Source organism: Mizuhopecten yessoensis, unplaced genomic scaffold, assembly GCF_002113885.1.
Source record: "Mizuhopecten yessoensis strain PY_sf001 unplaced genomic scaffold, ASM211388v2 scaffold10911, whole genome shotgun sequence".
Taxonomy (NCBI): Eukaryota; Metazoa; Mollusca; class Bivalvia; order Pectinida; family Pectinidae; genus Mizuhopecten; species Mizuhopecten yessoensis.
This window is the reverse complement of record NW_018408783.1, coordinates 911,179-938,061: the sequence shown is the minus strand read 5'-3', so window position 1 is coordinate 938,061 and position 26,883 is coordinate 911,179. Positions and strand designations below refer to the sequence as shown.

The following is a 26,883-nucleotide window of genomic DNA, read 5'->3' as shown; positions in this document are numbered from 1 at the left end:
GGCATTGACATGGTACGTTGTTTTGGATGAGGGGGGAGGCATTGATATGGTACGTTTTGTGGGGGGAGGGGGGAAGAATTGACATGATACCTTGTGTGGGGGGAGAGGGAGGCATTGTATGACTTGGTACGTTGTTTGGGCTGAGGGGGAGGCATTGACATGGTACGTTGTTTTGGATGAGGGGGGAGGCATTGATATGGTACGTTTTGGGGGGGGAGGGGGGAAGAATTGACATGATACCTGTTGTGGGGGGAGAGGGAGGCATTGTATGACTTGGTACGTTGTTTGGGCTGAGGGGGAGGCATTGACATGGTACGTTGTTTTGGATGAGGGGGGAGGCATTGATATGGTACGTTTTGTGGGGGGAGGGGGGAGGAATTGACATGGTACGTTGTGTGGGGGGAGGGGGAGGCATTGATGTGGTACGCTGTGTGGGTTGCTGGGGGAGGCATTCACATGGTTAATCTTGCTTAGCCATATTCTAATTTTCGTTCTGAGTTATTAGGTATTCAATCTATGAAGTGAAAAAATATTTTACCATATTTATTTAACATATTCGTTTACCACAATAAGTCGATTATCTTGAAAAGTACAGGTCTATCTTTTTTCAATTTCAATAAATTTTATTGTCAAAGGACAAATGGATTGGGCAGCAGGCGTAGCCTATTTAAACCCTCTCCAAACAAACAGTGGTACAAGCATAGACATTAGAACACATACAAACACATATAAACAAGTTGGTATAATCAAATTACGGGAAACAACTATAAATACCCATTTTTATTATAATTGAATCTAATGGTTTAAATTCTTACCTTTTATTTTGATACCGAAAAGACATATGAAATATATATATATACATTTTATGAAGAGAAAAGAAAATAATTTGTTGATGAAGCTGCGTGTATAAACATTTGATAGGATTAAATTACCGCACCCAACACATATCTTTCAGGTCTATCTTTCAGCACTAGGCCGTGAAAAATCATTTAAGTCCTTATCATTTGGCTCTGGGGAATGGTATCATGAGCATATTTGTGCATAAACAATTAATCTTCGTGAACAAATATCATTTACACCACGTTTTTAAGTCTGTGTGGGTGTATGAAATGTCAATAAAAGAAAAATGGCGAGGGTCCAGAAGATGAAGTAGGTATCGAGGCTGTAACATAGTTTTGCTGGCATTTTTTTCACGTCATAAAGCGTTCAAATATGAATTAGGTACAACATCATATCCAAACCGTTGGTTCTACACTTATTAAGGATGCAAATGGACATCATTTAGTTTTTATAAACGATTAGTGTTTTGAATGTATTAAATGTGTGAAAAATTCCAAAAGGATTTATTCTATTTGGTAATGAATCAATGTAATATCCCGTTTTGTTCTCAATGAATCCAGGAAATATTTAAGTAAATCCTATATAGTTTCAACAGGTACTAATGCATGTTTTTTGTAACCATCTGACCAAGCTACATATTGCCAGTCACCTATTAATCAGTAAAACACCAGCTATTCATCAGGTAAAGGACCTTCATAAGATGGCTCCCGGTCACGTTTTTCTTGCTATTGTCTAGCTAATCAGGGAGTCGTCTTTCTGAAAAGAGTACTATTAAGAAAGGAATCAAATTGTAGATGTCGCAGTGTTTTAATATGGGTAACAGGTCATGTTTGGCCTGTTCCCAAATATGAACACATACGATAGAACATCATATTATGTTGGATAACCTCATACAGTCAGTCAGTGAGATTATGATGGAGAACTATTTATTACCAAGCTGCTGCTTGCAAAGAGGCTGTACCTACTACCAGCTACATAATTATGTAATTAAACAGTTCTCTGAAACATGGTACACAGCTGGGTCAACTAAAGTTGTCAGCCGTTTGTGGGTCACCACGCTCCAAATACCGGAGTAAACGTTTTCATTATAGGTATAGGACAACTTTGGGTGTTTTCGCTTTATTGAACATTGACCTTTTTAACACAGGCAATTAGGAAATTTAATTTATAAAGGGATGTTATTGCATACAACTTGCTGTTTAAACTATCTGCAATTCAATTAAAAAACATGTTTCTAAAAATCTAAAACTCTATTATCAGAAGATGGTGAATGAGTTTCAAACATTGTAGGTAGCAGAGTACAGTAGAGGGTTGTGGCCATGGGTGATATTTTTGTTAAATGGCTAACCCCTGTATAATGATATGTAAAAAAAATATAAAAATAAAACTGTACTAAAATTGGTATAAGCATGATGAAGTGGGCTATGTGAGCTTCACATTTGTAAAAAAGAAAGAAGATTTCTTTGGTTCGAGAATAAAATTTTGGCCATAATACGAAAGGGTGCGTACACATGAAAAGCTAGCTTTACAGGAGGTAAAATTTTGACAACAGCACACGACGCAAAATTGCAAAAAATCAAGTTCTACAATTTTACTGCGACCCAGATAATTCTGCAACCAGGTAGGTAATCTTTAATTTCAGACAGAGCTTAGGAAAAAAATTACTACTTGCGGGGGTCAAATTTTGGGTTAAAAATAGCATTTTTTGGCATTTTTTGGTAATTTTTGATGTGGTAACCATGGTTTTCACACAAGTGACATACATAGAAAAAAGAGGTTTATACACTTCTCAGTGCTTTATATGTATTGTAAATGTAATGCAGTTTACAAATATATATACATGTATACATGTGTTGTGTAGGGTAAAACCGCTGTGTTTACATTTCCTCGACATGTGCCTTGTTTATCAGAGTCGGGCCATTTCTACTGTATTCTGCTACCATATACACATAGAACTTGATTTTTTCTGAAAAAATCCCTTTTTATGCTTGATTCAGCTTCACTTTCATTCATTAATACTTAAAACTACTCAAAAACGCCAAAAAACCCGTTACATAGATTGGTCTATATATAGGTCATTAGCCTGTTACCTGTGGATGTATAAAGAGAGGTAACTCGCGCTTTCACAGGCACTTGTGAAATTCTGCAATTCATCACATATGTGTCAATTATGTTATTGGTAAAGTTGATACCAAACATCAAATAGTTCACAGGCTATCTCCTGATGCATTCATACTAGATTTCAGTCTGTTTCACTCAGTTCAGCACCCGGTAGCCATGGTTACTAATACATAAAGTTGTATTTATTGAAAATGGGTAAAAATGGGTAAAATATCTGTTTTCATTTTAATTACACTATTTTAGATGTTTTTTTCCACTTGATTCAGCATACAGATGAAATAAGCAAAGTCAGTAATGTCAATAAATTTTATTTCCATAATTACAGCTGAAGAAAATCTTTTTTTTCTAGCGAAATATGTTAAATGAACAATTTCTGAGGGTCACTGTCAATTCTAGGCGAGGAAAGTAAATAACGGTTGCTATGGTGGCACTTGTCTGATTTCTCAGAATATCTTACATTTCTGTGCTGTTCATCGGTTACGGGAAGTGTGTCTGTTGCTAGTTTGTTGTTGAGATGGGTTTCCTAGTGTTCAATATTTTGATATCAGTGATCCTCGATGATGTCATAGATGCCCATTGATGACGTCATAGTTATGATGACATCACAGTTACTATGACGTCATCAAACAAGACAGTAACATCATAGTATCACTGTACTGTTTGTTTTCTACATGCACATGATCTCAAGGCATCATATTTCACCCAAAAAGAAATTTTATTCATGAAAACTACAAACCTATTCAAGTTTTCATTTTTCAGATTACCTCCCTTTGTTGGTAGTTTGAGAGCAGAATTGGTAAATACACTTTTCAGGAGAATTCATATTACTCGGTCACTATTAAAGTGAGAAAGGAAACGGATACATCATTGTGTTCATTGTCGCATTTTCCAGACATTTAAAAGGTTTTGATTAAATTTTGGGGAAAAAAAAGTGATGTATAAGGTAGCAGAGTACAGTAGAGGGTTGTGGCCATGGGTGATATTTTTGTTAAATGGCTAACCCCTGTATAATGATATGTAAAAAAAAATTAAAAATAAAACTGTACTAAAATTGGTATAAGCATGATGAAGTGGGCTATGTGAGCTTCACATTTGTAAAAAAGAAAGAAGATTTCTTTGGTTCGAGAATAAAATTTTGGCCATAATACGAAAGGGTGCGTACACATGAAAAGCTAGCTTTACAGGAGGTAAAATTTTGACAACAGCACACGACGCAAAATTGCAAAAAATCAAGTTCTACAATTTTACTGCGACCCAGATAATTCTGCAACCAGGTAGGTAATCTTTAATTTCAGACAGAGCTTAGGAAAAAAATTACTACTTGCGGGGGTCAAATTTTGGGTTAAAAATAGCATTTTTTGGCATTTTTTGGTAATTTTTGATGTGGTAACCATGGTTTTCACACAAGTGACATACATAGAAAAAAAGAGGTTTATACACTTCTCAGTGCTTTATATGTATTGTAAATGAAATACAGTTTACAAATATATATACATGTATACATGTGTTGTGTAGGGTAAATCCGCTGTGTTTACATTTCCTCGACATGTGCCTTGTTTATCAGAGTCGGGCCATTTCAACTGTATTCTGCTACCGTAGTGGTGTGCATTGCTCCGACGGAGAAATTGCCGCTGTAGTCACTCGGTTTGCAGATGCCGTGCTACTCGGTTAATAGCCGCTGTAGTCGCTCGGTTTACAGATGCCGTGCTACTCGGTTAATAGCCCCTGTAGTCACTCGGTTTACAGATGCCGTGATACTCGGTTAATAGCCGTTGTAGTCACTCGGTTTACAGATGCCGTGCCACTCGGTTAATAGCCGCTGTAGTCACTCGGTTTACAGATGCCGTGCTACTCGGTTTATAGCCGCTGTATTCACTCGGTTTACAGATGCCGTGCTACTCGGTTAATAGCCGCTGTAGTCACTCGGTTTACAGATTCCGTGCCACTCGGTTAATTGCCGCTGTAGTCACTCGGTTTACAGATGCCGTGCTACTCGGTTAATCGCCGCTGTAGTCACTCGGTTTACAGATGCTGTGATACTCGGTTAATAGCCGCTGTAGTCACTTTGTTTACAGATTCCGTGCCACTCGGTTAATCGCCGCTGTAGTCACTCGGTTTACAGATGCTGTGATACTCGGTTAATAGCCGCTGTAGTCACTCGGTTTACAGATTCCGTGCCACTCGGTTAATTGCCGCTGTAGTCACTCGGTTTACAGATGCCGTACTACTGGGTTAATAGCCGTTGTAGTCACTCGGTTTACAGATGCCGTGCTACTCGGTTAATCGCCGCTGTAGTCACTCGGTTTACAGATGCTGTGATACTCGGTTAATAGCCGCTGTAGTCACTCGGTTTACAGATTTTGTGCCACTCGGTTAATTGCCGCTGTAGTCACTCGGTTTACAGATGCCATGCTACTCGGTTAATAGCCGTTGTAGTCACTCGGTTTACAGATGCTGTGATACTCGGTTAATCGCCGCTGTAGTCACTCGGTTTACAGATGCCGTGCTACTCGATTAATTGCCACTGTAGTCACTCTGTTTACAGATGCTGTGATACTCGGTTAATAGCCGTTGTAGTCACTCGGTTTACAGATGCCGTGCTACTCGGTTAATAGCCGTTGCAGTCCCTCGGTTTACAGATGCTGTGATACTCGGTTAATAGCCGCTGTAGTCACTCGGTTTACAGATGCCGTTCTACTCGGTTAATAGCCGTTGTAGTCACTCGGTTTACAGATGCCCTGCTACTCGGTTAATAGCCGCTGTAGTCACTCGGTTTACAGATGCTGTGATACTCGGTTAATTGCCGCTGTAGTCACTTGGTTTACAGATGCCGTGCTACTCGGTTAACTGCCGCTGTAGTCACTCGGTTTACAGATGCCGTGATACTCGGTTAATTGCCGCTGTAGTGACTCGGTTTACAGATGCCGTGCTACTCGGTTATCACCGCTGTAGTGACTCGGTTTACAGATGCCGTGCTACTCGGTTAACTGCCGCTGTAGTCACTCGGTTTACAGATGCCGTGATACTCGGTTAATCGCTGCTGTAGTCACTCGGTTTACAGATGCAGTGCTACTCGGTTAATTGCCGCTGTTGTGACTCGGTTTACAGATGCCGTGCTACTCGGTTAATTGAGTTTCCTTCTCATTGTTAAGGAACAAAATCAAGTAATTGAATAATGGGTAGAAATATAAAGCATGTTTACATTGTGATTATTTTCTTTGATGTTCTTTCTTTATCTTTCTAGCACTAAATACAACGATCTAACAGTAGTTGCAAGGTATTGCGGGATTATTAGGTCATTGCAAATACTATTTTGTGGGGTTCTTTATTGAAAGATATTTCCATCTAGCATATACAGAAATATTTCTAACATATAGAAAGGCTTACACGTGTTGGCGCGTCCACTACATTAAGTGGTGGCTTTATTGAGTGTAAACTTTTCCGTCAGTATTTTCGTACATCATTGTTAGACTTTGCGTTTAGCTCCATTCCTGAAATACTTGTAGTCCTAAAGAACTTTTACTTTATATGTGGACATATCGTGAGGAGTACTTTACTTATATATCAGATTTGTATCAGATTCTTTATCAGACTTTTGATATTCTTTATCATGCATTGCGTTTTGCTTCATTCCTTTTGTCAGACTTTGCATTTATCTCCATTTCAATCAAAGCGGAATCAGGGAAATAATTATGTGTCCTAACATTGTCTTGTTCAAAATTATATATTTACATTTGCATGGCATTGTCACTATATAGCCTCTTTGAAAGCTGTGTCGTTGATGGGACTTTAATTACCATGCCGCACGAGACATAATTACCATGCCGCACGAGACACAATTCTTAGCGTATTAATTACAACACTGACCGGAACTACAATATCCAATGTAAATAAACATGACGGCTGCTGAAATATCGCTGGGCATTGTGAGATTTGATAATGTCATTGTAAATTTATGTGCAAAATAAAAAATAAAATAAAAAACACTTTTATTACAACGAAAACAAGACCAAGGTCTGCAATATCGTACAAAATGCACATCGGTTGAAATCACCAATGCCGGCAATGGAAACAATTTTAACGCTCATGCAATTTATCAGAAATATCGTCTGTTACACTGCACTGATCAACAGGGGTTCGTTATAAATGTCTGAAATACACATATTCTATAGACCTACTGACACATATGTTACAGACCTACTGATATGAGTCACAGCACACATAAACATTCGTCATTTCAGACATTTGTAACGAACCTGTGCTCCGTCGCAAGATCACTCACTTCAAACGCTATCAGTTTCACGCGTCTCGGATCCACGGTTCCTCAGTTTCAGACGACATGTCAAATAACGATGCTGTTATAGAATCTACCGACTGTTGTCGGGTTCCCATACAATCAACAAATACATTCACTCCTGGATTCTTCACAAAATGAGTAAAGAGAAAAGTTGGAATTAACTTCGAAAATAACTCCCTCGTGGAGGTCAAGGTCCCATTCACGGTGTTCACTGTATTTATCCATGCGCGAAATTTGTTCCGGGGGAAAATCGAAACAATTTCAAATCTAACTTTCAGCTCAGATTTCTATCGAAAAACTGGAATCACCCTATAGACATACATGTATCATACGCATTTGTATTGATACTAAATTGTGGAATAAATTTGAAGTGTTTGTTAAAATGTCAAAGTACTACTTTGTTTGCCAATCAGCACGCGTCAATACGCTGTTCAAACTATTGAACGAAATTGTGTGGACTGTCGATAAGGCGGGCATTTTAAATTTTAATTATAAATTATAAGTTAAAAAAGAACATAAGAGGCAAAGAAAACGTAAATATAAGTATTGAACTGGTTTTGTATGGTATTAATGATCTATTTGAATGACACAGCTTTGCGAGCAAACAAATCATAATGCGCTAGCTGTCAGCTGTAACTGTGTCGTCAGATGATTGTGTTTTAGACTATTTCAAATGTAGAACGCAAACGTTGACATGACATGATTTACATAAGTTGTAAAAACTCAGTGCTACGAATCAGGAACAATTTTTTCTGGAGATGTCATTAAAATGTTATTTTGCTACCTCAATTTAATCAAAATATATTTTAGAAACAAATGATGTTTTTAGCTCACCTGCCCGAATGGCAAGTGAGCTTATGTCCGTCGTCCGGCGTCAACTTTTCCATTCAATCGACTTCTTCACAATTACCAAAAGGCCCAGGTTACTGATAATTGGCCTGTAGCATGCTGGGATGAAGGGCTAACAAGTTTGTTCAAATGAATAACGTTGACCCGCTTTCAAGGTCACAGGAGTCAAATGTCTCACAATCTTCAAACGACTTCTACTCAATAACCAAAATGCCCAGGGTACTGTTATTTGGCCTGTAGCATGCTGGGATGAATGGTATTAATGATCTATCAAATGAATTACCTTGACCTACAGACCCGTACACGTTCGCTGTTCCACTTTCAGCGTACCGTTTGCGTAGCACTTCCGTATCACTTGCGTAGCATTTCCGTAGTACTTCCGTACCATTACCGTAGCATTCCCGTAGCGCTTGCGTAGCGTTTCCGTAGCACTCCCGTATCGTTTCCATAGCACTTGCTTCTATATCTTTCCATTTAAAAAGCGTTTGTGAAACGTTCGGTCGAAAATTTTACGGAATTTATATTTGTCGAAACGAATTGTAAAAAAAACACCATTATAAACCGCATTACGTGAAAATTATTCCAACCATCATAATAATCTGAAGGAAATCCCCCCCCAAAAAGGACGGTTTACACATACATGGACGTAACAGCCCTCCTCCCATGGGCCTACTGTGTGTTCCCAACACCAGCCTCTAGGCCCTAGGGGTAATTTAAATAACAGGCATACAGCTGGCCATGTGGTAATGACCTGTCCCTCGTTTGAGGTATAAACAATTTTAGTGTCCGTTATAAAGGTTGTTAGGGCAACATGACCTCCCGCTGTCAGATACATTTCTTTCAATATGATTTCTACATACCTGAGAATCTAGGCAGTGATAATGCATTGACCATTCATCTGTGGTCACATTGGATTCTGATGTGCTGTACCTGATCAAGGTCACATTCTGTGATTTCAGGTCATTTATGTCCAGGTCAATTAATCCAGTTCATTGTCTATCCACCACGTACAGCTGTATACAGGTAAAACAGTTCAAGGTAAAAACCAACAGTTAAGATACTTTGGCTGTCCCTCGATTAGGAAATGACAGCCCCAGGCACAATTTCATTTCTCAACAGTGCCTTAACCAAGGTCAACTAATATTTGGAACTTGGAATTCCTAATTTAATGGAAAAAAATAATCCCTTATTAGGATATTTAACTTCTCACGTAGATGATTTGTTTTAAAACTAATCTATTTTTTTAAATAATTTATCATGAGTCCTGTTTTCAGCGAGCAAGGTTGAATACTAACCCTAACAAACTTTTCATATCAGATTATTGAAAATGATGATATTTTTCAGTAATCATTAAAAAAATCATTATGAAGATAGCTTTATTGTCATCATGTGACTGAGTTCCTGAGAAAATAGAGTGTACTGACGTTTCTTCCTATGCATTGTGGGTATGTTCGTTTCGTTTTAGATATTTTATATGCTTCCGCTTTTTATGTAAACCCGTTCTTGTCACCACAAACGAATCACCGTTTGTAAGCGTCATCCGTAGCACTTCCGTACCGTTTGCGTAACACTTCCATACCGTTTGCGTAGCACTTGCGTAGCCTTTCCGTAGCGTTTGCGTAGCACTTGCGTACCGTTTGCGTAGCACTTCCGTACCGTTTGTGTCCAAGGTGGAACAGCGAACGTGTACGGGTCTGTACTTTCAATGAAAGATCACAGGAGTCAAATGTCTCACAAATTTCAAACGACCTTTTCTCATTATCCAAAAGGCCCATGGTACTGATATTAAGCCTGTTGCATGTTTGGATGAAGGGTTACCAAGTTTGTTAAAATGAATGACATTGTCCTGCGTTCATGGTCAAAGGGGTCAAATGTATAAACTTCAAACGACTTTTTCTCAATAACCAAAACGCCCATGGTACTTATATTGGGCCTGCAGTATGCTTGGATGAACGGCTACCAAGTTTGTTCAAATGAATGACCTTGACCTGCTTTCAAAGTCAAATGAGTCGAATGTCTTAAAATCTTCAAACAACTTCTTCTCAATAATCAAAAGGCCCGGGGTACTGATATTGGGCCTGTAGCATGCTGGGATGAAGGGCTACAAAGTTTGTTCAAATAAATGACTTTGACCCACTTTCAAGGTCACAGGGGTTAAATATCATAAAATCTTCAAACCACTTATCAATAACCAAAAGGTCTAGAGTACTGATATTGGGCCTGTAGCTTTCTGGGATGAAGGACTACCAAGTTTGTTCAAATGAACGACCTTGACCCACTTTCAACCTAATGTCCTTGTTCGACATTCAAGGTCACAGGCGTCATATGTTTAAATCGTTTAATTGGTTCTCATGAATCAAACACTGATATTCTGCTTGTAGCTGTATTTAGTCCACTTTTAAGATTACAAGTGTGAGATTAATACCAGGTGAGCGATGCAGGCCCATTGGGCCTCTTGTTTATAATAAGAATAATATCCCATGATTGCTATATTATCAAGGTTAGCGATACAGGCCCTCTGGGCCTCTTCTTTTCTAGTGAAATTGATATTTTGAACAAAGCTAGAGTTAACTTGTACTTTTAAATACTGTTAAAATAAACTAGAGCATGAGAGACGTTATTGATTACATTCTTGTCTTGTTAATCTCTCATTTAACATCCGACTGCTGCATGCTTTATGGGATACCATCAGTGAGCTGCACATTTGTTAAACGTATACGGCGGAGCCAAGCTGTCTGATGTTGTCGAGTAACCTTAACTCACTGACTGATAATGAGGCTAGACACTTACATAGACAAATATAACTATAGAATGAAGACGATAGACTGGTCAAAACCTATATTTGTATGAGAAAAAAAAAATGGTGAGTGAAAGCAAACCAAAAAAGGATATTGTCTGTGACTTGTTTAAGTTTTGAGAATCACATTTATCTACAAACTTGACTTAAGTTGAAAATTTGAAAAGATAACAATAAATAGATTTTAAAAAGTTTAAAACAAAAGCGTGCTGTATTCCGATCACATCATATTTTTTCCACGGCCTCTGAATCAGTCTTGAAAGGAATTATCTAATCAAAATATGTAACGCCTCATTATCTCATTAAGTCACCGTATAGTGTGGTTCCAGAGACAAAATTTAACATAAACAATAATGTGATCATGTTTTTCCTCTTCAAAGATTTATCAATTCAAAACTGTCCCAAAGTCTTACTGACCCAATTTTCCTTTCGGAACACTTGGTCTTATTCTCATTTCGGCCAAGGTCTCCGTGTAAAGCCATTGTATATATTTTGCCCGAGTTACATTGATTTTAATTCGAATTTCGATTCTGTTTACAATTTTATTTTCTCGCTTTTCTTTTTTCTGAACTAGTAGTCGTTCCTTCCAGAAAACAGAAAAACTAGTGTCTTACTGAATCCATTGCCATTATCGTTCATAAAAGGGATGACTAATGTGGAACCGTTATAGGATCGAGTGTTTTCTTCTCTGTCCTTTTTTTCTGGGGACACAACAGACATCAACATTATCTGCAGCTTCTATTGCTATGATTAGAACAGCTATCTTGTCTTTTTTATCTTCTTCCTGTGTAGTTATGTCTCCCTTGACATGTTTCGTTTTTCCCATTGTCTGAATAATGTGATCAGGTGGGATGCCGTTCTTCCCTGTCTGAGTAATAAAATGTTTTAAATATTTGTCACTTTAAAATGGCTTAGAAGCATCGAATGGGCAAGTCAAGTATGGTCAAAACCTTCGTTTCCAAGAATGTAAACCTTAAACATAATCTGAACAAATATCGAGCTGACGTAACATATAGATTTTGCATAATGAAACTTATATCTTCAAATCACATGAAGAGAAACCATGATAGAAAAACCAAGAGCAAATAATTTGAAGATGCAAAATTAAAGGCACACAAAAATACCTAGAAGTTGCTGAATGATCGTGGTAGGTTGATGTCATGATTAATTCTGATATGTAATTAAATATTATATAAATATCACATTCATGAGAGGGCGATATTGCATGTTTTCACCCCTCGGAAAGCATTGTTGACCTCGGCTTCGCCTGTGTCAACAATGCTTCCTTGGGGTGAAAATATGCATTATCGCCCTCTCATGAATGTGATTTTTATTTCATTATACCGAGTGTCATGTTTAGGTGTTTCACCACTTCACCATTTTTTAAGGTCCTTGTGTTGATTTGACTTAAACCAAGACTTCATCTCAACAGTTGTCGAATGAACCAACCATGAACCCTGGCACTGGGACGAACCGTGCACGCATACGTTTGGCGCATGTGATATTTTTTGGAATGTCACACTGTCTTCTTTATCTTTGTAAAACGAGCAAGTAACATTGAAAATGTTCACATCTTTCTCAACCAATCAGTTTACGAGATTTTAACAGAAGGTATCATAATGTATGATATCACCATTTTGAAAGACGACTGATTGCCTCCCCTGATTAAGTATGGACGGCCTTCACTCAGCTCCAATAAGAATGTGAAAAAACCTGTATAGATGGAGAACGGAGGACGTATAAAGACTGGAGGAAAATGTGAAAAATAAGTTCGAACTTCGTTGCACTGATGTTATTATATAACTCTCCTAAACACTCATATATTTGATGATTACTTCAAAGCCTTTGTGTACCTGTGATCATCTATGCGTATAATCAGTGTACATACATGTGCATGAGTGTTCACGTTGTATACATGTACGGGCCATATACCTCCACTCCAGAACGATACAGTAAACGGAATCGCTCCAATATCTCGACCACCTCAACCCCATCCCCATTATTAACAAGAGACATTAAACGGGCAAAATCAACCGATTTTCTTTGTGAGAGTGACGTCACTTCATCACCTGCTGTCACCTGTAATCCAAACATGTCGTTTGATCCAACTATGTCGACACCTTGTGCTAGTGCTCAACAAGTCAATGCTAACCAAACGCCCCTCCCTAACCAGCTTCAGCAGCAACCGCTGATGAACGCACTGTCTTCACTCAGCAATGTTTACAGCCCAGTACCATGAGCAATAGTATATCCGACTCTGACATAGACCGTATTGCCAAAGCTGTGCGCAGCTTGATGATGGAAGACATAAACGTTATCGTCCAAAATCATATTGCTCCCTTGACTGATCGTGTGAATGCCCTTGAATCTGAAAATGAAAAACTCAGATACCAAATAAATTATGTTCTGTTTGTATGTATGTATGTATGTATTTGTGTGTGTGTGTGTGGTATGTATGTATATATGTATTTGTGTGTGTGTGTGTGTATGTATATATGTATTTGTGTGTGTGTGTGTGTGTGTGTGTGTGCGTGTGCGTGTGTGTGTGACATAATTTGCGCAAGTCATCCTTCTTTAGTAAACATGTCTCATGTCGGTGAAAATTTCCTCGATCACCCTATTAGATATCATTGTCCCGTGTACCGTCTATGGCACTCTTAACATTTCAAAATCCCTAAAATCCAGTTTTAAACGTAGAGTATAGCTAAACGGCCTAGGCAACTACGACGAATATCGTGACAGACTTTCTAATGTTGATTGGGACAGCACTCGCGACATTAATGACATAGACAAAAGTACACAGCAATTTACACGTTGTTTACTTACAATTGCAAATGAGTGCATACCTGAAAAAGATACAATTGTAAGAGCGAATGATGCTGCTTGGATGAATAGTGCAATTAGAAAATTGATTTGTAAACGGAAGTATATACACCGCAAAGCCAAACAGTCATGGAATGCTCACGACTGGTCGAATTTCAGGAAAGCTCGTAACATGTGTATAAATGCCATTCGTAAATCTAAACGTGATTATTTAAACAAATTATGTACAAAGCTTAATCATACTAATACCAGTAGCAAATTTAAAGAATGGTGGAAGATTGTTAATCGTCTTATGTCTAACTCAATCAAAACAAAAACATATTTCTCCTATTTCCTATAATGGTAACTTTATACACGACGACTTAGACAAAGCCAATGCCTTAAGCACTTTCTTCAGCTCACATTCTAATATTAACGACACTAATGTTGACCCTCCTGATCTACACAAATCCCATAATCATACCCTTTCTGACATTGTCATATCCCGACAAGATGTTCTTGACGTAATAATTCTCTTGAACGCAAAACAGCTGTTGGTCCTGACCTCATAACCCCTCGTCTAATCAAAGAAGCAGCCGATGTTCTTAGTTATCCACTTCAAACATTATTCAACCACTCTCTTACAACTTATAAGTTCCCGTCGCAATGGAAGAGGGCGAATGTTACTTCCGTTCACAAAAAAGAGGATCCATCTGTTCTCGGAAATTACCGTCCTATCTCTCTTTAGTCTATCATAGGTAAAATGATGGAAAGGTGTATATATAGATATGTTTATAACTATTTCACTGACAAAGCCCTACTTTCATCTTGTCAGTCGGGTTTCAGATCCGTTGATTCCACTATAAATCAACTTGTATCTATTTCTAATGATAAATTTTCCGCTTTAGATAATGGTAAAGAAATTAGAATGGTCTTCTGCGAGTTCCTCAAGGGTCAATTCAAGGTCCATTATTGTTTCTAATTTTTATAAATGACATCGTCGAAGATATTAATTATCTTATAAAGTTGTTTGCTGACGAGACGTCTCTATAAGTTATAGTGGATTTGCCGGATCTGAGCGCTAATCTCTTGAATGATAATCTAAACAAAATTCATGAATGGTCAAAAACATGGCTTGTCGATTTCAATCCTAGTAAGACAGTGTCAATGAGGACACTATATTGTTCAGGGGCTGACTCCAGGACTCCCAAACCCTGGCATCCCCTTTCAAAATATGTATATATGTATATATATATCTGCTTCGAAGCAGTATATGTATATACATATTTATGAAAAAAATGGCTGAGGGAAAAAATATTTGTACTTAAAAGAAAAGAAAAAAGAAAAAAGAAAAAGAAAAAAAAAGACAGTGTCAATGACAGTAAGTAGAAAAAATGGCAAACCACTTCATCCCCCTTTGTCTATGAACAACAACCCACTAACAGTGGTAGCATGCCACAAACACCTTGGTGTCTTTATTTCGTCCAATGGAGGGTGGACTGATCATGTTCAGTATATAATTAACAAAGCTTCCAAAAAAATAGGCCTTTTAAGAAAACAGAAATTTACTATTGACAGAAAAACGCTTCAAACTATTTATTTTACTTTTATTCGACCTTTGTTAGAATATGGTGACGTGATATGGGACAATATAACGACAGGCCAAAGCCAGCTGTTAGAAAATATTCAACTCGAAGCAGCCAGGATTGTAACTGGGGCCACTAAATTAACTAGTCGTGAGAGATTGTATTTAGAAACTGGTTGGTACCCTCTTATTGAAAGAAGACGAAAACATAAAATAACATAACTTCATAAGATTGTTCATGGTCAATGTCCCTCCTATTTAACTAACATATTCCCCGCTCGTTATTCTGACATTCATTCTCACGATACTAGAAACGTGAATAAATTCTGTCAAATAAGATGTCGTACTAAACTCTATACAGATTCTTTTCTACCTTCCTCTGTTGACTTATGGAATGTTCTTCCGGACGACGTTAAAGAGGCTGGTCGGGGAAAAGAAGTCATATTTGCTAAAATGGCATACACATGTTTAAAATACCTTATGAAATATACCGATACAAATTTTGCTGAAATTCACTCCCTAAGAGTAAAAATTATAATTATATTAAAGAAATCCTAAATCGTCACCTGACAGTCTTAAACTCTCAATTGACCCAGATCAGTGATGTAATTTTACCGCACGCGCATCATCAACAAGGCCAAATGTAAACATCGCGGCGAAAGAAAAAGATGCATGCAAAAGTCATGACAGGCACGAGGGATCAATAGCGTTATATATAACAACAACATATAGGTAGGAATACTACACTTGCATCATACATGACCTTTGAAAACCAATTAGTTACGTATAGTATTGCTGTCTTGTCCGCTAGTTGAGTCCGACATGGCACATGACGGCGTGCTATTGTTGTTATCTTCACTGCCTAACTTTCGAAACAACCACATGACATATATAAATAGATCTGCGCTAAATTTACGCGGGGCTTCCCCGAGATTTCAGGGGTCAAAACTGGACATTGCAAGCAGAACTCGACCATCATATTGCCGTGGTATAACTTTTGGAAGGCCAGAGAACGCATTTAGACCAATTTATTTTGTAATTTTTTCCCCGACCAGCCCCTTTAAGCATAACCCATCACTCTCTAACCTTTAGAAGTCCTTGAATGTCCACTATCATCACAATAATCTTGTTCCATCCTATTACTATTGCTGCAAAAGTAGATTTGGCCAAATTCACTACGCTCGACTGAGGATGAACTGTAGTTCCCTTAATAATCACTTGTTTTTACGTAACTTAGTTGAAAGTCCCATGTGTTCTTGTAACCGTTCTGCTGAAACTACTGAACACTTTCTCCTCTTTTGTCCTAACTTCGAACAATTAAGATTACAATGTTTTAGAAATCTTCCTCATGGGAATAATTTAAATCTGCTGCTGTATGGAAATCCTGATATGCCAGATCAATATGGTTTAAATGTTTTTGACTCTGTCCAACAATTTATCTGTAAGTCGAAACTATTTTAGTGCAAGATTTATTTATTTTATTTTATTTTTATGTAATTATCGCGTTTGTTTAAACAATATGCATTAACTTTGAAACTTATGTTGTTCGACAACACTTGTGACATGTCAGTATGATATTTAGACTTGAGTTTTGTTGATACTGGAGTTGATATAGACTACACCACTCTGGCATTTTACAGGATACATGTATCAGTATACTGTTTTATTGGAATCAACGTAAGGCAATTTAGAGATTTCCAATGTATATAATGCATCCTTTCATAGAGCTCATTAGGGTTACCTTTTCATGAATCACATTCCAACCAGATTCAATTAAGTTATGAAGTTCTTCTCGTTATACTCTTCGTAACCACTTTCTTTCATTTCCTGATGTACCCCTTTCGCCCTCCCCTCCCTGATTTCTTCTTCTTCTCTTTGTCTGTTATACTATCAAAATATTTGTAACAGTGCCGTCCTACTGCCAGGTTTATTAATAAGGAGACGAACTAATATAAGTACTTATGTACTTGTTTTCGAATCCTCTTTGTTGATTTTGTATTATTTTGTCACTGCCATATATTGAATAACAATACTGTTTAAACTAAAGACAACTTACCAAAGGACGTGTTTGTTGTAAGTATTGATTTATTTTGAGTTGTCTACAATTTTTGTTTTTTCCCCAGACACCAAAGGAGGCAGCCCAGCAGGCGATAGACGCCGACGTCCACGTGGTAGGGGTCAGTTCATTGGCTGCCGGTCACAAGACTCTTATCCCACAACTCGTTGATGAACTGAAAAAAATGGATCGACCGTATGTATAAAATACTTCATGTTTTATCTTATGCTAAATTGACCTTTATTATACAGAAGTACTAGAAGCGTCTGGTGCACGTAGTTTGGAAGTTACACGTTAGGGAGCCTAAACTAGGGTGTGTGTGATGTGTATAATACCCCCGACTGTATGTTAGGAGTATAATGTGGGATGTGTATAATACACCCGACTGTATGTGAGGGGTATTATGTGACTGATATGTATAATACACCCGTCTGTATGTTGGGGTATTATGTGTGATGTGTATAATACACCCGACCTTGTGTTGGGGTATTATGTGTGATGTGTATAATACACCCGACTGTATGTTAGGGGTGCTATGTGACTGATGTGTATAATACACCCGTCTGTATGTTAGGGTATAATGTGTGATGTGTATAATACACCCGACTGTATGTGAGGGGTATTATGTGACTGATATGTATAATACACCCGTCTGTATGTTGGGGTATTATGTGTGATGTGTATAATCCACCCGACTTTATGTTAGGGTATAATGTGTGATGTGTATAATCCCCCCGACTGTATGTTAGGGTATAATGTGTGATGGGTATAATACACCCGACTGTATGTTAGGGGTATAATGTGTGATGTGTATAATCCCCCCGACTGTATGTTAGGGGTATTATGTGTGATGTGTATAATTCACCCGACTGTATGTTAGGAGTATAATGTGTGATGTGTATACTCCCCCCGACTGTATGTTAGGAGTATAATGTTTGATGTTTATAATACACCCGACTGTATGTTAGGAGTATAATGCGTGATGTGTATAATATACCCGACTGTATGTTAGGGGTATAATGTGTGATGTGTATAATCCACCCGTCTGTATGTTAGGGTATTATGTGTGATGTGTATAATACACCCGACTGTATGTTAGGAGGATAATGTGTGATGTGTATAATACACCCGACTGTATGTCAGGAGTATAATGTGTGATGTGTATAATACACCCGACTGTATGTCAGGAGTATAATGTGTGATGTGTATAATACACTCGACTGTATGTTAGGGTATAATGTGTGATGGGTATAATACACCCGACTGTATGTTAGGGGTATTATGTGTGATGTGTATAATTCACCCGACTGTATGTTAGGAGTATAATGTGTGAGGTGTATAATACACCCGACTGTATGTTAGGGGAATTATGTGTGATGTGTATAATACACCCGACTGTGTGTTAGGAGTATAATGTGTGATGTGTATACTCCCCCCGACTGTATGTTAGGAGTATAATGTGTGATGTGTATAATACACACGACTGTATGTTAGGGGTATTATGTGTGATGTGTATAATACACCCGCCCTTGTGTTGGGGTATTATGTGTGATGTGTATAATCCACCCGACTGTATGTTAGGGGTATTATGTGTGATGTGTATACTACACCTGACTGTATGTTAGGAGTGTTACCGTAACGGATATGTTAGAGGTACACAGGATGTGTCGTGTATTTATAATAAATGATGCATGTGGAAATATAATTCGTATTTTATGAGAAACATGACCGTGTATGTAAGTGGAATTATATGTGATGATTTAAACATGTAAAACAGTANGGGGGGGGGGGGGGGGGGGGGGGGATGTGAGTATGCGGTACAGTAACGCATATGTAAGCGGTACAGGTTTATTAACTCATTCACCCCTGAAGGCACATTTGAACTCTTCCAATTCAAAGGTTGGAATATAGTTCATTATACAATTTCATGGGTGAAGGAGTTAAATGATGAATGTTGACACATTTGTTTATAATACATATTTTTAAAAATATGTGTCTATTTACTGAATTGTCAATGATAGACATTTATTTATGAATGAAAAATTAATAAGTTTCATTCTGAATAAGAGACTATAGTAACAATGTAGCAATGCATGTGCCATGGCAGCTGTTATGCTTTGGTATACATATACTGTTATGATGTTATGTTAGTATTGTTCACTGTTAATTGTTAATATATTGTTAATATTCTCTTGATATTTTAAATTGTTGAATTATATTTCCATTGAGTTGTACTCTTGTAAAATATTTTATTGATATCGATACGTTGATCATCTTTGAACATGTTTAATCGATATGCTAATTGCTAATTTAATAATTGAAATGCTTTATTACTATCATTATAAGTCATGTGTTTATGTTATTACAACACTAAATGTACGATATATGTACCTGGCCCTCAACACATGTCCTTTACGTAAGTTTACCACACATGTTACACAAACAATTAAAAGTTTTATAACTACCAGGTTTACCAGACTGTGAAATACAGATTTATGTTTCAATTGTTTACTGACACGTCATTTAAGGCAAAGGAAACTATAATGCACAATTAAAAGTGATATAAGGCTTTATGTACTGAAACATTTAAAATTATAAAATTAACAGAAGTCTTGTCTTCCACAACAGCTTTGTTAGAATAAAAGTAGGCCAGTTGGTATTGCCGGCCATCTTAAAATAGTTACAAATGTGTTTTAAAACGTTAAATATTTCCCCTGCAATATCACAATCAATATCTCCTTCATTCTGGAAGTCTCATCATATTCCATTATCTTATCTACAGGGTCCTGGTACCCTGCGCTCCAATACCTCTACTTTAACACAGTAAATAGATCCCAATACCCTCTAATCTACAAAGTTCCGGTAGCATGCTCTAGGACACTCAACTTGAACATAGTACTTATAAACCTTGGAAGGCGTCTAATTTTGAATATCTCAAGGCTTTTCCTAATTTCATACTCGAAAAATTTCCCATTAGTTTTGCTGTTACTGATGATCGCGTTGTGATTCTGCCCTGACCCACTAGCCCATTGCTTAGTCTAGCTGGTAGGAGATGGTTGTAGGTCGGGGGATCAGTTAGAGCACGTTTTCTCATCATTACCTCAAGGCTGTTGTATGATTTTCTTCTAATAGTTATAACAGTATCATATGTAAATGTGGTGGTCGGCCTGTTCAGAGTATCACTGTGTTTTAACCTTTGCTCAGATCCCTAGCTAACCTATTTGGAACGTTCGGAATACTGAATATGTATTTTGAGCCAAGCTGATTGTCTGCTAGGTAATCTGGCGTCAGGTTTATGATAGCTCTAAACCTAACAGACAATCTGAAGAGTGAGGATACAGTTACAAATATATCATACAATTGTGAATGCAGCTGAGCATGGTTTTGTCGTTAAAATTGTATGTCATTTTCACTTTCATGTTTGATTGATCGCACATAAACGACTTGAACTGCATCATACTTTGATAGGATAAAATGGATTTGAAATCTAGTGAAAGATTATATTGACCAAGATAACTCAATTTCCATTGAAAACGCCACAGGAAAAACCGTAAGCTTTAGTTCCACAGAAACAGGTTGTAAACGTATAAGAAGGGAGGGAGTTGAGGAGGCAGAGTTCGTAAACAAATGGAACATCTCGTCGAAAATTCTTGATTGTAGTTTTAAGAGCATCATCGTGTATATGATTAATAGATGCTTCCCCTTGATACATTGAATTTAGGAATGTCCTTTCTGAGACTTGCTTCAAGCCGATGGTTACACATTCAAGAATCTCTCCCCGAGGGTATCGGAATCAATCATATATGTGAAAACGTTCTTTATCAGAACATGAAAGTTGTGTTAATTTGATTTGTAATTGACGTATCCCGTCGAAAGTTTATTGTGACGTCATAATTTATTCTTCCCTGACGTCATCGTATCGCTTCATTCTGCGAGCCATCTGTCATACCTTCGGATGACAAAAAAAATCATACCCTTAAGGTGAAACAGGATAGAATTAAATGAAAAGTGGGACAGACAACATATTTTTACACCTTGAATTGCTAAAATTCGAAGCTGATCAAACACTAGAAATGCAAAGGAGGCAACTATTGAATGTTGATACAGATACATTGTAGCCAAACAGGCAATAGTTTCTACATATGGCCTGTCGGAGTATAATAACTCATCGGTGGAATTTAGTTCAGCAGAATGAAAATCCTTATCAAAAAGTGATCATAAAGATGCGTACATTATAACGACCTAAACAAAATAAAAATAGCAAGGTGGTTCTAAAACTCTGTATTACGATACATACAGTAAAAGGAATGATATCACAGTTATCACGCTGTATCGAATACATTTACATATTTTAGTTTTGGAGAAAACCCAAATGTTCATAAACCATGATGTCATGTGATATTTGCAGCTCATACTCATCAGATAACCACTTACTGGGTTAATGACTTGACACATGTTACACACCGTAGATAACCACTTACTGGGTTAATGACTTGACACATGTGACACACCGTAGATAACCACTTACTGGGTTGATGGATTGACACATGTTACACACCGTGGATAACCACGTACTGGGGTGATGGCTTGACACATGTTACACACCGTGGATAACCGCTTACTGGGTTAATGACTTGACACATGTTACACCCCGTGGATAACCACTTACTGGGTTGATGGCTTGACACTTTTTACCCACCGTGGATAACCACTTACTGGGTTAATGGCTTGACACATGTTCCACACCGTGGATAACCACGTACTGGGTTAATGACTTTACCCATGTTACACACCGTGGATAACCACTTACTGGATTAATGTGTAACACATGTTACACACCGTAGATAACAACTTACTGGGTTGATGTGTAACACATGTTACACAACGTAGCTAACCACTTACTGGGTTAATGACTTGACACATGTGACACACCGTAGATAACCACTTACTGGGTTAATGGCTTGACACATGTTCCACACCGTGGATAACCACGTACTGGGTTAATGACTTTACCCATGTTACACACCGTGGATAACCACTTACTGTGTTAATGGCTTGACACATGTTCCACACCGGGGTTAACCACTTACTGGGTTGATGGCTTGACACTTTTTACCCACCGTGGATAACCACTTACTGGGTTAATGGGTAACACATGTTACACACCGTGAATAACCACTTACTGGGTTGATGTTTAACACATGTTACAAAACGTAGATAACCAATTACTAGGTTAATGACTTGACACATGTTACACACCGTGGATATCCACTTACTGGGTTAATGACTTGACACATGATACACACCGTGGATAACCACTTACTGGGTTAATGGGTAACACATGTTACACACCGTGAATAACCACTTACTGGGTTGATGTGTAACACATGGTACACACCGTAGATAACCACTTACTGGGTTGATGGCTTGAAACATGTTACACACAGTGGATAACCACTTACTGGGTTGATGGCTTAACACATGTTCCACACCGTGGATAACCACTCACTGGGTTGATGGCTTGACACATGTTCCACACCGAGGATACCCACTTACTGGGTTAATGACTTGACACATGTGACACACCGTAGATAACCACTTACTGGGTTGATGGCTTGAAACATGTTACACACAGTGGATAACCACTTACTGGGTTGATGGCTTAACACATGTTCCACACCGTGGATAACCACTCACTGGGTTGATGGCTTGACACATGTTCCACACCGTGGATAACCACGTACTGGGTTAATGACTTTACCCATGTTACACACCGTGGATAACCACTTACTGTGTTAATGGCTTGACACATGTTCCACACCGAGGATACCCACTTACTGGGTTAATGACTTGACACATGTGACACACCGTAGATAACCACTTACTGGGTTAATGGCTCGACATTTTTTCCTGTGGATGTAACATCTTTTTCTGATCCAAATAGCCACTTACTGGGTTGATGGCTTGACACATTTTACACACCGTGGATAACCACTTACTGGGCTAATGACTTGACACATGTTCCACACCGTGGATAACCACATACTGGGTTGATGGCTTGACACATGTTCCACACCGTGGATAACCACGTACTGGGTTAATGACTTTACCCATGTTACACACCGTGGATAACCACTTACTGTGTTAATGGCTTGACACATGTTCCACACCGTGGATAACCACATACTGGGTTGATGGCTTGACACATGTTCCCCACCGTGGATAACCACTTACTGGGAGGAAAGCTTGACACATGTTACACACCGTGGATAACCACTTACTGTGTTAATGGCTTGACACATGTTCCACACCGAGGATACCCACTTACTGGGTTAATGACTTGACACATGTGACACACCGTGGATAACCACTTACTGGGTTGATGACTTGACACATGTTACACACCGTGGATAACCACCTACTGGGTTAATGTGTAACACATGTTACACTCCGTGAATAACCACTTACTGGGTTGATGTGTAACAAATGTTACACACCGTAGATAACCACTTACTGGGTTGCTGCGTAACACATGTTACACACCGTAGATAACCACTTACTGGGTTAATGGCTTGACATTTTTTCCTGTGGATGTAACATCTTTTTCTGATCCAATTGTAAACTCGAACGATTCATTATTTTCGTACAAACATGTATTATAGTCGGTTATTTGAGTAACAGTTCATCTCATTTGTGACAAAAATGAAGTCATTCCTTTTCAAAAGTGTCGAATTTGAAAAGTAAGGAAGCGTCCTCCTCTAAATCTACAGTTTGAAAACAATTAACACTGTAAGTTATAAGCGTTGGCCTTTGTTTAATACATTATTTGTTTGTATTGCAGAGATATTTTAGTAATTGCAGGCGGAGTAATACCTCCGCAGGACTATGACTTCCTGTACGAGGCCGGTGTCTCTCAAATATTTGGTCCAGGTATGTTTTAGTCTTTGTGCCAAAAACCAAGATCAATATTCGTACCATAGTTCTGAAATATATTGCTTGAATTGGTTTGACTATCCACCCATCGATAACTTCAGCCTTGTTTTTTACATGAATTATGCCTATTCAGCACATCACGTTTAGCTCAAGTAGATATATTTCAAACCACTAGTTTCTCAATTTGCATCATCGATCTTCATTGTGCATTCATTTGTTTAATGCATGCTAAATTGCCTTTCCACTGGATTTTCCATGAAGAACCATTGTTGCCTGTTAGAGTGACATTACTCATTTCTAACACTATTCCAATGAGTTGTATCATCTGCCGACGTAGCGAGGTAATGTAACAGGTTCTTCATTGTTGGTATGGAAATATTGCTAAATGGGTTACTGGATCTAGATGACATTATTTACGTAGCGCCTCGCGCTCTGAGGCTGAAACATTAACTTTGTTCACTTTATGTTGTCATAGGAACGAGAATTCCTGACGCTGCCGAGAAGATTGTTGATGAATTGGAGCAAAGAATGAATTGAACATTTAAGAGTGAAAGAGCGTATTATTATTGTTTGTTTGACTTGCAGACAATGCATCAATCGCGGATATTGTGTGTTTGAGAGAAGTTTGAGGTTTGTCTGGTGTTGGTGAGTATAAGATATCTGTCCAGGTGACGGAAGGAGGAGTAGACCCTGCTATTTTCCTCTATTTACCACACGAGATGAGATTATACAACTTGCATTACATTAATATAATGTTGAGATGGTGTAAGTACTCTGTAGTAATACAAACTGTTGACCTACTCAGGTGTGATATTTTATCACAATAGAAGTATTTTTAATATTTATGGTGTTTGTTTTTGTACTTGTTTATTACTGCACAATACTTCTAGTACATGTATATGTTATGCTGTCAAATTATATTATCACACCTTATTCTTGACGTCAAACCCTTGTGGACCTTTCAGAAGTCATTACATGAAAGAGCAAGAAATACATTTGTTTGATTTTGTTATTCACAACTTGTGTTAAGTCTTACATGTAACATGCAATGTCCCATATTTTCAATGATACTTCAAATGAACAGTAGTATGCTAGTTACTATTAAGCTGTGTCATTTAAAATTTTCCTGCTTTTTAGTTCTCTTTTCAAATTATGATGGTGTAAAGTGAAATATAGAAAATCATTATTGTTAACAGTCGAAATATTACGTTTGATAAATGAATTAAACTTGAAGTGATAAATTGGACATGGCCTGAACTCGCAAAGACTTACACATTTACCAGCACGTGATATTTTAATATACTTTGTAATAGTAACACTTTGCACAACACCGAAAGACGTTTTGTTCTGTACCGAAAATGATATTTTTGTTGAAAAAGAAGAATCTAAAGCCGAATTACAAACCGTGTTCAGAATTCTGAACATCATACAGTGAGATTGATATCAATTATTGTCTCAACCACTTAAAGTAGCTGTTAGGGAAGTGGGGGATGATTATTTTCTAACGCTTAAAGCATACGAACAAATCGTAATTATATTGGATAGAAAATTTATATAAGATTTATTACAACTGAAACGGTCAGTCTTGCTAAAACGAAAACTGTCAGATAAGTTTTATCAATTTCCTGTCCTTCTCCACACTAACTTAGCCGTTTGGATGACCTACCCAAACAAATCAGTCTCCCATGATATGGAACTAAATTAAAGATCCATTTTGTCAATTTACCAAAACCCTTGGCAATACTTTAATATCGCCATCTTGATTTTAATCTTCTGTGTGACGTCACAGTTCTATTTTGAAATATTTTTGAAATCTATGACATTGTTCCTGTTGCCTTCAGTCATCCTGACTTAACAACAAACAATATTGCATAAATAGACAATTTACTACCTGAATGCATTAAATGGATAATGCATAAGTTTATAACATTCTCATTTAGAACGATTGTCTCAAGGTAAACGTTTACACATTTAAATCGTAAAAAATGGTCAGAGCAGAAATTGATAGTCTATCACCTCCTTGATTGAAGATTCGGATGTCTAGTAAACGGGAATATCATTGATGCTTGTTTCCAATAATAACAATACTGAACGCTATATTAATCCTTCCGTCAACAATGCTTATCATCTTGAAAGTGGTATTTATTGTCTGTGATAATTTCACATTTCATGTACATAAATGACTGTTTATGTTATTGCGACGTTTTATGCTGGTATTGTTTGCCGTATGTTCTCGAACGTCAATACAAAATGGGGCGCGAGAGGGAGATAGATTTGCGCAGTGAGTGTGTGTATTTCTGATACTATCTTTGATGACGGTATCCGAGTTATCGTGATGAATGTAATTGTTTATTGATTTTCGTTGACGTGATTCTAAATAAATCTTGTAATACATGTACAATGTATTTTGTTTGTTTATTTTGCACATTTTGTGTTCAAAATACTATGAAATCAGAATGTTCTGAAAGTCCATGCGAGCCATGCTGAATTTGACATGGATAAGCCGTGTTGTGCTATAATATGTGTCTTTTTTTCTGCTGATCTTTTGTTTATTTTATCTTAATATATCAGAGATATACAAATGTTGTTGCACAACCCTGTGT

The 26,883-nt window shown here is 37.7% G+C and overlaps 1 protein-coding gene across 1 annotated transcript in view; it reads left to right on the top strand.

The window, feature by feature from the left end:
* LOC110463465 (methylmalonyl-CoA mutase, mitochondrial-like) overlaps positions 1-26,675 on the top strand; it is a 74,142-nt gene extending 47,467 nt beyond the window's left edge. The window contains exons 15-17 of the mRNA XM_021518083.1: positions 17,415-17,542; positions 24,189-24,277; positions 24,756-26,675. Coding sequence (XP_021373758.1) covers positions 17,415-17,542; positions 24,189-24,277; positions 24,756-24,817 — 279 coding nt within the window. The 3' untranslated portion in view covers positions 24,818-26,675. The remainder of the gene's footprint in view (positions 1-17,414; positions 17,543-24,188; positions 24,278-24,755) is intronic.
* The last annotated feature ends 208 nt before the right edge of the window (positions 26,676-26,883 follow it).